The sequence below is a fragment of the Ictidomys tridecemlineatus genome, chromosome 2, assembly GCF_052094955.1.
Source record: "Ictidomys tridecemlineatus isolate mIctTri1 chromosome 2, mIctTri1.hap1, whole genome shotgun sequence".
Classification (NCBI taxonomy): Eukaryota; Metazoa; Chordata; class Mammalia; order Rodentia; family Sciuridae; genus Ictidomys; species Ictidomys tridecemlineatus.
Window position 1 is genome coordinate 71,843,033 of NC_135478.1, and position 13,907 is coordinate 71,856,939.

The 13,907-nt window shown below is 41.6% G+C and overlaps 1 protein-coding gene across 16 annotated transcripts in view; it reads left to right on the forward strand.

Annotated features, from left to right (window-relative positions):
* Med15 (mediator complex subunit 15) overlaps positions 1 to 13,907 on the forward strand; it is a 72,265-nt gene that overhangs the window by 18,712 nt on the left and 39,646 nt on the right. For 14 of the 16 annotated variants that reach the window (XM_078038794.1, XM_005334509.5, XM_005334511.5 and 11 more), the window contains one exon: positions 3,339 to 3,426. The exons of the other annotated variants lie outside the window; for them this stretch is intronic. In XM_078038794.1, the coding sequence (XP_077894920.1) occupies positions 3,339 to 3,426 (88 nt within the window). Of the gene's footprint in view, positions 1 to 3,338; positions 3,427 to 13,907 lie in introns of those variants that run through there. 16 annotated transcript variants of the gene reach the window in all.

Genomic DNA, 13,907 nt, shown 5'->3' on the forward strand with positions numbered 1-13,907 from the left:
GGAGGCATTCTAGGGTTGGTGAGTGGAAGGGGATCTTGACCAAAGCTGGTGCTATTCTCAAGGTAAACAGGTCCTGACCATAGTCTCTTGTTGGCATTTGAGGGGCCAGATTGCAGAAGGGAGAATCCTAGTGTGAATTGTGGAGCCTTTGCAATCAGTGCCCAAGGAACAGGGGCCTCTGACTAAATACTAAGATAGCCAGGGAGCCAAGATTGGCATCTGCTGATGGTGGAGTAAGATATTAACAGGCAGAAGTATCTGCTTTCTGCTTGGCCTGTCTTCTATTTTATGATCTTTAGATTAGAAACGAGCTAAAACACTTAAACCCCGGCAGGGGCTGGGGTTGTGGTTTAGTGGTAGAGTGTTCACCAGGTACTGGGTTTGATCCTCAGCACCTCATAAAAATAAATAAATACCAATAATAGCAGATGGAATACACATACACACACACACACACACACACGTGTGTGTGTGTGTGTGTGTGTGTGTGTGTGTGTGTATGTATTCTTCAGCCATCAAACATGAAGAAGCTCTCTGGGCAGGCACTGTGGAAGGGACATGGGAATGAGAAGGTACTGGGCTGCCCTGAAGAAACCTGACACATGGAGTGCCTTCCTCCTTAGCTCTCTAGAGCCCATGCAACAACCCTTCCTTTGCAGCTCATGGCAGTAATGACCTACCCATTTTCCTCTTTCTGTTTCCTGCTGTTGAGAGGCATTTTCTGGCTTGTCAGGATAGGCTTATTTCTGGCCTTTTGCCAGGTCAGTGCTCCTCCAGTTCTGAGTCACTAATAGTTGGTGCCCACACTGTCCACATCATCTCTGACAATACCCTGGCAGAATAGGGCATCCTCCAGTGTGTCTTCTGGCATTCAGTGTACTTTGCCCACTGTTCATCAAACATGCTTCTTTGGCCTAGTCATGGTCATCCCACTACCTCAAAACTATTGCAGTAAGCTGTATTCTGGGTCTGGACTCTGACCACATGCCAGTTGTCTTTGCTTCAGTGGAAATGCACCTTGTCATCTGGAACTGGCCAATTTGCTCACTATGACTAAAGTGACTGGTGGTAGCCTGGAAGGGATGCTCTTACTAGCCTGGCTTAACCTTCAGTGACTGGTGCTCTCTAGCACAGAGCCTATCTCTGTGACCATGTTCCCCCTCAAGCTCCTCTGTACCCCCTTTTCTTCTCCTGTGTTCATATCTAGTGACCCGGCTACACTGCCACTGGCCATGGCCTTCTGCTCCCTCTTGGGAAGCCTCCAGGCTGTGCTGCTAGACAACAAATGTTTGCTATTTCTGCTCTACTTCCTTTGGACCTCCTATTAGTCCATGGCTCTGTGACCCTCATCCCCTTCTAAGTCCCTGTGTGGTTGAGTTACCTCCCAGTCCCTCTTGACACTGCTGTCAGAAAGTGGAAAGAGGAACTTGTAGGGCTTGGGGTCACGGGTGAGTTACAGAGATGTGCTGTGTCACTTATCCTATTGAAAATGATTCTTAAATCCTGTCAGGTGACATGTCCATTTCCAGTGTGAAGTGTCTGTGCCATGCTGGCCTCAGCTGTGCACACCAGGTCCTCACCAGCCCTCTTGCCTATGTTGTGCCTTTGCTGTGCTTACCTGTAAATCTGATCCTGCGTTACATGTGGGCTGGTTCTCATGTTACTGTTTTATATCATTCCTCTCACTTCTCTTGTGAACCTGTGGACTTTTCCACTCATGCTTCTGCTCCACCCCTGGATGCCTTGCAAGCAGGAACCTGTTGCTGCCTCACTTGGCAGCAACAGATTTCTGCTGTGGGCTTTAGGAAACAGGAGAGGTAGGGACTCCAACCATGCTTGTTGAATGAAGGATCTAATAGTGCAACAACGGGTCAACATTGTTTTATTTTTATTTACATTAAAACAGGTTTGTACATCTCTTAGCATGAAGCCTCCTATCTGTGATTTCTTTTTTTAATATAACTTTATTTTTTTATATGATGCTGAGGATCGAACACAGTGCCTCATACATGGTAGGCAAGCACACTACCACTGAGCCACAACCCCAGCCCCTTGTCTGTGATTTTTTTTAATATTTATTTTTTAGTTTTAATTGGACACAATACCTTTACTTTATTTATTTATTTTTATGTGGTACTGAGGATTGAATCCAGGGACTCGCATGTACTAGGCCAGTGCTCTACCGCTGAGCCACAACCTCAGCCCCTCTTTCTGTGATTTCTTTAAGATCACAAGGGTGATGCTACAGCCCCATATGCACATTCTTTAGTACACTGTTTGGGTTTGGAGTGGTGAGGGTGTTTTCAAGCACCAGCTGGCTGGACTGGACTGGTTTATTTATTCCATTCAAGTGAGGCCACAGAGCCCTGACAAGTCTTGTTTGTTTATTAACAAGTCCAGTGCTGGGAAAACAGGCAGGAAGAAGACCTACACTATAGGGAAGAAGGCAGACTGTGAACAGAACAGAGCATCGTGTCTCTTGGGAGATAGATGCCCAGCTCAAGCCTGCTATCGTGTTTCTTCCTTTCTAGCAATGCATACCTGTTCTTTCTCTGTGTGTTTGTGTTATGCATGTGTGCATACATGTGTGTGCAGGCATGGAGGAGGGTAGTGTATGCTGTCATTCAAGGGAAAACTGAGTTTAGCTCATGTGCATAATTCTTTATAACCAGGAGCAGCAGTGTGGTATAAAACTTTTAGTAATATTTTCTCTTGTTGTACCTCTGTTAGTAAATGTGTTTTGAAGATGTTTTTCACATTCATGTGATCTGTCTCCTTCTGTCCCCAGCTATAAGCTGTTGAATTTGGGGCGGGTCTCTTTGGTCATGTTAGGAGAACATGAATTGTTCCACATAGGGACCCTTTCCTTGGGAGGAACTGAGAGATGACTTCTGTGGGCCCCTTCACTCTACAGAGGAACATTCTGAAACTGAGGTTCCATTGTGCTCAGTGGCAGGTTTGGGTAGGCACCCAGGTCTCTCAGAGGGCAGGAAGTAGAGACTGGCTGGCCACCCAATGGTCTAATGCATGCTTGATTTTGTGTTGGTGGTGAGCAGTCTCTAAGGAACAAGTCCCCTTTCCCGTCATGCCAGTGGCTTGCTTTTGCTTCATAGTGACCACCTTTCCTATTCCTTCTTTCTCATGGCCCTGTCCTCTTACTCTCTTGTTAAGCTTTCTGTCATTGCTCTGTTGAGCATCCCTCCCTACATGTCTTGATGGGACCTCAGTGAGGCTGCATTCTGGGAACAGCACCTGATCCTCCCAGGGGCAGCTACCATGAAGGGCCTGATGGCTAAGACTTGCTATTGTGTGTAAATATCTCTTCTTTTGTGTTTCAGTGAGGATGCCATGAGGAAAGCTGGTGTGGCCCACAGTAAATCTAGCAAGGATATGGAAAGCCATGTATTCCTGAAAGCCAAGACCCGGGTAAGGTCTCCTTGGGTGGAGTCCCTTGTTAGAGAGGTTCAGAGAGTGGGATGTTGCAGATTCTGAGAACTCTCTGCTAGGGTCCTAGGGAGTGGGTTGTTTGATTGCTCACTGATTAATCACAGACATAGTTGGCTTTGTGTGCAGCATTCTGTGTCAATGGAATGAGGAGGATACTTCGTGGGCATCCCTTGCTTCACTGCTGGTATCTTCCAATCTGTGGCCAGCCCCTATGTATCCTACAGGGAGCTCCCTCAAAATCTGTTGTTCCCATGGAATGGGAAATGCTGGGAGTAAGCACTGACTCTCCTGAGCCTCAGCTCAGCAGGGATCTTCCCTGAGCCCCATAGGCTCTAATGCATGGATATAGAAGTGCACCTATTCCCTTTTGTGAAGTGAGGCAGGAAATAATGGTTAAGATCTGAGCCCTGGGACAGCATAGGTGGAGTGGGTAGAAGGATTTCTACATTGGGCTTCATATGATTGTCTTGCTTTCTCCATGGGCTCTCCCCAAAGCAGAGCCCTTCTAGTAGAAATGAAGCAAAATGGAAGAAATGAAATGAAATGAAACAGTGGTATGTGTTTGAGTACATAGTTGTTTAAGGAAGAGCCCCAAGAGCATGCATATTGAAGTGGGGCAGGGTGGCTTCTATTGTGAACATGTGTAATAAGTATTTTGTTTTTCTTTTAAGAGCATTATTCAGATTGAATTCATATACTCCACAGTTCACCTGTTTAAGGTGAACAGTTCAATTGCCTAGGATATTCAGAATTATGTGAACTATCACTGTAATCTAATTTTAGAATATTTTTCCAAAAGAAACTTGGTGACCATTAGCAGTCACACTTTATATTCCCCCCACTCATTAGCAACCACTTTTCTACTTTCTGTTGCTATGGATTTTTCCATTCTGAACTTTTCATATAAATGTAGTCATACAGGACTGGCCTGTAGTTAATTGTTAAAGTACTTGCCTAGCATGCCTGAGGTCATAGGTTTGATCCCAAGCACTATTTTAAAAAAAAAAAAAAAAAAGATTCCTGGGGATTTTTATTTATTTATTTATTTTTGGTGTGTGACTGAACCATGTTATAGCAGCAGATACCTGATTTATGTTTATTGCTGAATAACATTCTGTCTGTGGATGGGTAGATCGTGCGTATGTACACACATACACACACCAACCTCCACTTATCAGTCGATGGACTTGGATTATTTACACTTTTGTCTATTATGAATAATGCTGCTGTAAATATTCTTGTAAAATATTTGTAGGGTGTGTATGTGTGGTGCTGGAGGTAGAACTCAGGGCTCAGGGCCTTGAGCATATAAGGCAAGTGCTTCTCTACTGAGCTACATCCCTAGCCCATTGTAAAAGTTTTTGTGTAGACAAAGTTTTCCTTTCCTTTGGATACATACCTAGGGGTGGAGTTGTTGGTTCATGAAAACTCCATGTATAACTTTTTGAGGAACTATCAAGACTGTTTTCTAAAGCAGCTGTACCATTTGAACCCACCAGAAGCTTATTAGGTTTCCTTTGTCCCCAACACTTATTATTGTCCTTTTTATTGTAGTCATTGTTTTAGTCAGCTTTTTCACTGCTGTGACTAAAGGACCCAACCAGCATAGTTATTGAGGAGGAAGAGTTTATTTGGGGGTTCACAGTTTCAGAGGTCTTAATCCATAGAAGGCTGATTCCATTTCTCGGGGCTCAAGATGAGGCTGAACATCATAGCAGAGTGTGTGACAGAGGAAAGCAGCCCTGATCAGGAAATAGACTGACTCTACTCTCCAGATACAAATATATACACCAAAGCCACACCCCAATTCTCAACTCCTCCAGCCATACCCTACAACTTCATTTACCCCTCAGTAAATCACTAATTGGGTGAAACTCTTAACCACCCAGTCATTTCTTCTCTGAACCTTCTTGCATTGTCTCACATGTGAGCTTTTAGGGGACACCTCACTTCCAAACCATAACAGTTATCATAATGAATGTGAAATGGTATCCACTGTGCTTTTGATTTACATTTGCCTGGTGACTATGATATTCAGCATCTTTTTATATGCTGGTTGGCCATTTGTATATTTTCTTTGGAGAGATGTCTATTTGTATTCTTTGCCTATTTTGGGTGTGGGGGGGGTATACTAGAAATTGAACCCAGGAGAGCTTAACTACTGAGCCAAGTTGCCAGCATTTTTTTTTTTTTTTTGAGACAGTGTCTTGCCAGAGAGTTTGACCTTGAACTTGAAATCCTTTTGCCTCAGCTTCTTGTATTGCTGGGATTATAGGCATGACCCTTCTCCTGTTTTTTAATTGAGTTGTAGATCTTTTCATTTTAATATTTTTAAGTTTTTTAAATTTTTAAATTTTTATTTATATATTTGGGGGATAGGATATTTTACTGATTCTGTTAGTTTGTATTTTCTTAAAATTAAAAGAACTCCGATGAGGCTTATTGAACTGACCGTCTCAGCTTTAAAAATATAGACATTGTTAAGCACTGTTTATTGTTTATTCATAACAAACAAACTCCAAAACTTAATAGCATGAAGCAGGGAGTTATTTCTCCTGATTCTGTGAGTCAGGAGCAGGAGCAATTGGAATTGCCCAGCTGGACTGTTCAGGTTTCTCTCTGACATCTCATTCATGTGGTTGCTTAGTGCGGGTAGCTGGGATAGTCTGGAAGGTCCATAAAGGCTTCACTCAGGTGACTGCTTGTCACTTTTCCCAGTATGGCCTCCACTCTGGTATCTTTAGTGGCAGAAAGCTCAGACTTTATTATAGCACTGTGGCTGGCTTTCAAAAAAAAAAGAAGTGGGAGCTGCCAGCCCTCAGAGGTTTGGATATAGGAATTTTTTCTTTTTAAGAGAGATAGAGAGAATTTTTTAATATTTATTTTTAGTTTTTGGTGGACACAACATCTTTATTTTTTTATGTGGTGCTGAGGATCGAACCCAGCGCCCTGCACATGCCAGGCGCTCGAGCACTACTGCTTGAGACACATCCCCAGCCCCAGGACTTTTTTTTTTTTAGGGTGTGTGTGTGTGTGTGTGTGTGTGTGTGTGTGTGTGTCAGGGATTTCACCCCAGGGTACTCTACCATTTAGCTATATCCCCAGCCCTTCCAGCCCTTTTGCTTTTTATTTTGAAACAGGCTTACTAAGTTACCAGGGTTGGCCTCAGACTTCAGTTCTTCTGCCTCAGCCTCTCTAATTTCTGAGATTATAGGTGTGCATCTGCATACAGGAAGTGTTAAGTCCAGTGAAGATTCCGGGTTGGGAAAATCACCTTTGCCTTCTGGCGTGACCAGTGGCCAGTGATTATTGCCTAGCCATAATGGAAACTACCTCAGAGACCTTCCTAGCAGCTGAGGAGTAAGCCTTTCATCCCAAAGGACATGCCTAGAAACACAACAGCCTCTCACCATCCCTGTTCACTCTGCCTTAGTCTTTTATTTACTGCATATCGAATTACTTATGCTGCCCCTTAATGATTCCAGTCCATTTGCTTTGTTTGAGTTGGCTCTAAATCCCTAATTTATAAAGGAGGCCCTGGCTAATTGAAAGAGAAATGTTTATGAGAACAGTGTAGGAAAATTCCTGTGTCATTTCACAGAGACAGACATACTTGGGCACTGCCGTCTATATTTGTCTTCAGGTCAAAATTGCAACTCAGGCACACTTTAACCTCCCCTGCTGCCTGAGACCCTGTAGAACAGCTGTGAAAAAAAATTAAAAAGTAGGACTCTGGAGCAGGGGAAAAGTTAGGGAATAATGATATCTCTGTGGACCCAAGAGGAGCTCTGAGGTAGTGAGTCACGGAGAAGGAGAATGACCTTCCCTTGGAATTCTGATATGTTTGCAGGTCCAAAGATGCCTCTTTAAAAGAACTGGAGAACTAATGAGCACTTTAGGCTGTTTAGCGTATACTCCAGGGCAGAGAAAACCTTGAGTGTTTTTCTCCAGAAGAATTCACCAAATTTCCAGAGTCGACACATGCTTCCAGTGTTCATTCCCTGAGTTAAAGCCCTACCCATCCTGGCATTGGCTCACTCTAGGTTTCATAGCTAGATCTCCTCTTCAGAGTACAATGTGATGTCCCCGTGCAAGGCCATCTTCTGAGTTCTTCATGTATGTGAATCTCTTGAGCCCCACTTAGACCTATAAAGAGGGTACAGTATTAATTTTCCCAGTCAACATACAAGGAAATTCAGTCACACACATGCTAATTGCCCTGCTCAAAATATCATGTGACTGGTTAGAGGAGAGCTGGGTTGTAATCCTAGGGGTCTGGTGTCAGAGTGGAAGCTTTTAGCCATGTTTCTCATTGACTCCCATCCAGCAAAGCAAAAGACATTCAGACACTCATTTTAATCCTTGAAGACTAATTTTTATGGATGGGACTCCTCTTTGTGAAGGAGCTAAGGGAAACAAAAATAGCCATGCCTGGGTGGTGGGCCATAGTTTATAATAACAACTCCATGCATTCCAGGTAGCCTTCTGATAGTTCAGGAAGATTCAGCTGTCAGGGGTCCTGGCACCTGTCATCACCTATAGGGGCAGTATGGAAAGATGCTTATTAGGTATATTCCTTTTGTTTGTTTGTTTGTTTCTCTTTTTTTTTTCTTTTAGTTATAGATGGGCATAATGTCTTTATTTTTATTTATTTTCATGAGAATCGAACCCAGTGCCTCACATGTGCTAGGCAATTTGCTCTACTGCTGAGCCACAACCCCAGCCCCTAGAACTGGGTGTATTTCTGTTTGCCTGATCTTTTTAAAATTAAACAGTTGTTCTTTGGTATCTGTGAGGGATTGGATCCAGGATTCCCCAAGGATTCCAAAATTCATAGATGCTCAAGTCCCTTGTATAAAATCGTATAATACTTGCATAAAAACTGCACACATTTCTGGTATCCTTTAAATCATCTCTTGATTACTATAATACCTAATCTAATGCAAATACTTATTGTACCGAATTGGCTAGGGAATAATAATGAATAATGGCTATGCATGTTCAATACAGAATACAATTTATTTTTATGGGTTTTTTTTTTTTTTTGTACTGGGGATTGAACCCAAGGATGCTTTATCACTATGCTACATCCTCAGTCATTTTTATCTTTTATTTTGAGGCAAGATCTTGCTCAGTGACTGAGGCTGGCCTCAAACTTGTGATCCTCCCACCTCAATCTCCCAGGTCTTATAAGTATACACCACCATGCCCCATGAGACTGTATCTATTTATTTTGGAACTGGGGATTGAACCTAGGAGCCCTTTACCTCTGAGCTACATCTCCAGCTGTATTTTTTTTATTATTTTATTTTGAGACAGGGTCTCACTAAGTTGATGGAGGCCTTAGTAAGGGTGAGACACAAGGGGTGTGTGTGTGTGGAAGGTATGTGTATGTGTTTGTGTATATGTATGTGTGTATTCACGAATATTATGAATTGACTAGTGCCGAAGTGAACACTTACAAAAGATGCAGAGAGCATTAAACTGGCAGGCCAGGTCTGGGGATGTGGCTCAGGCGGTAGCGTGCTCGCCTGGCATGCGTGCGGCCCGGGTTCGATCCTCAACACCACATACAAACAAAGATGTTGTGTCCGCCGGAAACTAAAAAATAAAAAAAAAAAAAAAAAAAACTGGCAGGCCACTTGGGAATAATCAATTAAAGAGGAACAAGAGCTGAACTACCAACCAGCTGGAATAAATGAGCAAGAGCGTAGATAATCGGGGCCATTCACTGGGGGAGGGATTTACAAATATTCGTCTGATATTTATTGTCTACTTTCAGCCTTTCTAAGGACCTCAAAAGCCCAAGATTCAGCTTTTCATTGAATCTGAATATATCTTCTGCTATTTCTATTGCATCAAGGGAGTTTACCTGCCCAAGAGTTCAGGCTTTAGAAGTGCTGATACTTAAAACTGATAAAAGCATAAAGTATACATTAGAAGCTGTAAACACATGAAAAGATAAGCATTTTCTTTTCTTTTAAGATATTTTAATTTTAAATGGTCACAACACCTTTATTTAATTTATTTATTTTATGTGGTGCTAAGGATCTAACCCAGTGCCTCACATGTGCTAGTAAGTGCTTTACCACTGAGCTATAATCTCAGCCCAAGATGAGCATTTTCTTAACTGTTGAGATCTCCTAGAAAGTCCTGGGATTGTGCTTGGTGCTGCTGGTTCATAAGGAGGCTCCAGTGTTCTTATCACCATTAGCAGCAGTGTTGCTTTTCTTTGATGAGTTTCATCTAAATGTGTAACTGTCAGGATTTCTGCACTGCCTTTAGTAAACATTTGTTCACAAGCCTAATTTTAAATTCTAATTGTTCAGTTTTCAAGAGCTGTATGTATGAATGTATCCAGGCCCTAGAGAAACATTTTACAAACAACTAGAGAGCAACATTCTCCCTAATTTACCTGTGGAAAAAAACAAGTACAGGGCAAATCAAAGGATGCATGATGCTTAGCTCGTTTGTTGGCTTGTGCATACTTGGATTCTCTCTTGCTTTCTTTGTTGTTTGTTTTGTTTTGTTTTCTCCTTTGCAGTGCTAGGAATTGAGCTCAAGACTGCTTTATCACTGAGCTACATCCCCATTCCTATAAGGAAACCATGTCATAAAAAAGTAAATAAATAAATGAATGCATACATACATAATTTGAACAAACAAATCTAGTTTCTCTTATTTTAAAGTCCAAAAGTCTAAAAATCAATATCATTGGTCAAAAATCACCATGTTGGTAGGTCTGTATTCCCTCTAAAGGCTCTCAGGGACGATTTTCCTTACATCTTCCAGCTTCTGGTAGCTGCTGATGTCCCTTGATATATGAATATGTCATGGCAGGCTACAAGACTCAGCATCATATGGTAAAATGTCTATTTTTTTTATTAGTTGCTCAAGAGAATACAATGATCTTGACATATCATACATTTGACTCAAATGGGGTATGAATTCTCATTTTTCCACATGTACAGATTGCAAGATCACATTGATTATACAGCCATGTATATACATACAGCAATACTAGTGTCAGTTGTATTCTGCTGCCCTCCCTATCCCCCCTCCCCTCCCCTCCCATCACCTCTCTCTACCCAATCTACTGTGACACATTTCTCTCTTTTTTCCCCTTCCCCCTCACACCATCATATATGTATTTTGTATAATGATGAGGGTATCCTTCTCCCTCCCGTCTCTTCCCTGTTTAGTGGTAATCATCTTCTCATGCTCCTCCTCCCTACTCTGTTTTGAGTCACCCCCCCCCTTATATAAGAGAAGACATTTGGCATTTGTTTTTTAGGGATTGGCTAACTTCACTTAGCATAATCTGCTCTAATGCCATCCATTTCCCTGCAAATGCCATGATCTTGTTATTTTTTTAGTGCTGAGTAATATTCCCTTGTGTATAAATTCCACATTTTTTACCTTAACAACACCTTCTTCTCTGAGAGTAAAATTTCTTTCTGCCACCACCTCATGAGGATACGTATGATTGCAGTTAAGGGCCACTCCCCTTTCTCAGGATCCTTAAGCACATCTGCAAAAACCCTTTCTCCAAATAAGGAAACATTTACAGGGTTTCAGGGGATCAGACCTGTTATATTGGGGCCTATTATTTAGCCCACTAAAGATGGAAAGTTGACTAGTGATTGCCTACTGATGGAGTTGTAGCTCAGCTGTAGAGCACTTGCCTAGCATGTGGGTTCGATCTTCAGCACCACTTAAAAATAAATAAATAAAATAAAGGTATTGTATCCAACTACAACTAAAATATATATAATTTATTTTAAACTACTGAATGATATACTTTAAATGGGTGGACTTTATGGAAAGTGAATTATATTTCAATAAAACGATTATATTTGTGTATGTGTGTGTGTGTATGTGTGTGTGTATATATTTGTTTAGTTTTTGCTTCGAGATAGGTTCTCACTAATTACTCAGAGCCCTGCTAACTTGCAGAGGCTGGCTTTGAGGCTGAGTTTGAACTTATGATCCTCATGCCTCAGCCTCCCAAGCTTTTGGGATTACAGGCATATGCCATCATGCCCAGCTAAAACTTTTATATTTTAAAAAATGGAATCAGTGAAAGTTGTAGAGAATGTGTCTATCTGTCCTTGGTAGCAAGGTCAGGGCAGCATGGTTTTCTTGAGTGGGTAGGGGTAAGGGATGTTGTTGGGGTGCCTTGGCTTGAGGTTTGATAGATTTTTAAATATGTTAGAAAAACTTTCAGAGTCATAAATGTCCACACTCGTAGAGTCTGCAGTTGTTGCAGTTTGGCCTGTCTGTGTCCCTCTTGAATTGTTCAGGGCAGGTCTCAGCTTTCATGGTGTTGTATGTCTGCAACTGCAGAGTTTCTCCACACAGGACATGCACCAGGGCCCCACTTAACAATAACCCAACCTCAGTCAGCGTAAAGGCCTTCTTCATATCTCAGCAGTTTTTTTCCTAGCAGTTGGTTTATTTGAATCAGGATCCAAATGAGGGTCTGTTCTCTCCTCAGGCCTCTCTTAGCCTGTAGAAAAAAAACAGCCCAGCAGTCTTCTGCAAGGTCTCTCACTCCTGCCTGCCCCCTCATTGTGAACTGGGTTCTAGAATGAAAGAACAGAGGGTACAGTCTTGTTAGCAAGAATGGACCCAAGATGACCTTTTCTGATATTTCTGGGTGACTTGATGCTTCAGTGAGGCACAGTTGTTGGGGGTTTAGAGGGGTGGCAGCATGACTCCTAGAAAAGTTCTCCATTATCCAATAATTCTATTGTTTAATTAAGGATTGCAGAATGATAACTGTCTTTAATTCCGGCTCTTCCATATTTATTACATGGAGGTTTTTTGTTTGTTTGTTTGTTTGTTTTTTGTTTTTGTCAAGAAGCATTATCTATCATCAGGGAGGAATTTTTTTTTTTTTTTTAATATTACTTGTTCTAGACCACCATGAATGCTGTTATTATTCCTTCCAGGACAAAGAGTGCCCTCAGTGGGCCACAGATGGGTTCTCTTCTTTGAGCAACATTTTAACTTCAGGGATGTGTATTTGGTGTGTTTCAGTTCTTTGTAGTAGTTTGCGTTGATGTTTACATGGTCCTGTCCTCCTTCAGTGGTAGCTCCCATGCCCCCTGCACTTTTAGGGCTCCTTACATAACCCTTGTAGTCTTTTCTAGATTGCTGGTATTTAGGCCCTGGGATTGCCTGTTCCTCCAAGGATCCCTGAGTCATTTTTTGAGGGTAAAATGGCATTCAGTGCATGCAATTGTGGACTCAGCTCTGCTCATTGCTTTTGGGCCTTTTTGTGAATAGAACTAAGAAATACATGTTTTTGAAATAACAGAAATGCCCCATAAGTCAGGTGTGGTGGTGCATACCTGTAATCCCAGCAGTTCGGGAGACTAAAGCAGGAAGATTGCAGATTTGTGGCTAGCCTCAGCAACTTCATGAGACCCTGTTTCAAAATTAAAAGAAAGACAAAAAAAAAGCCAGCTTATATTAAAGTGATGTTTCCAATTCAGATTTCTTTTGCAGGATTTTTACTTTGGTTTTAAACCATGTCTTTTCTGTTACAATGAACATCTTGTTTTTCAATATCATTAGCATAATTGCTTGCTTTACTCTCAAGGGGTTTCAGAATAAATGGTAACAAATTGTGGACTAAAAGTTTGAGATTATTTTGCAGCTTTGTCCTTTAAAAATGTATCCTTGTAGCATGTTTAGGTTTTTTGTTTCCTGTTTTTTTTTTTTTTAAACTACTTAAAGGAATTCTTTTCCCTGTATGTTTCTACCACTGATTTGATAGTTAACTCATTTGTTTTGGTTGATTTTTGAATTTTGGGGGAATTGTGCTGCTTTTTTTTTTTCCTTTTTTGGGTTGGTACCAACAATTGAACTCAGGGGTACATGACCACTCAGCCACATCCCCAGAACTTTTTTATATTCTGTTTAGAGACAGAGTCTCACTGAGTTGTTTAGGGTCTAAGTTGCTGAGGCTGGCTTTGAACTTGGGATCCTCCTGTTTCAACCTCCTGAGCTGCTGGGATTATAGGTATGTGCCACCACTCTGTTTTATCTTTTCAGTGGTGAAAGATTTACATGTTTTCATGGTAAAGACTAGTAGGTTTGGAAAAGGCTCATTTCCAGCCCATTTACTCTTTTATTGTTTACCCATGATTTTGTTTTATTTTTCCAGTATTTCTTTTTGACAGATTTAAGTGATTTGGATTTCCCAGGTCTTACACAAAAGGCAGCACTTAGTAACAGAGTACATAGTTGATGGTATTTTATAAGGAGTGTGCAGTCTTCTCCCACTCTCTGAGGCTTACTCCATGGCATATTTTTGAGCCTCTGTGCAAGCAAGACTTGCACATGTCAAGCATGTGTTCAGAGTCTTAAGCTTGTATATGTGTGTTTTTGTTGTGCCAGGGATCACACCTGGGGCCTCATACATGTTAAGCACATGCTGTACCACTAGGCTA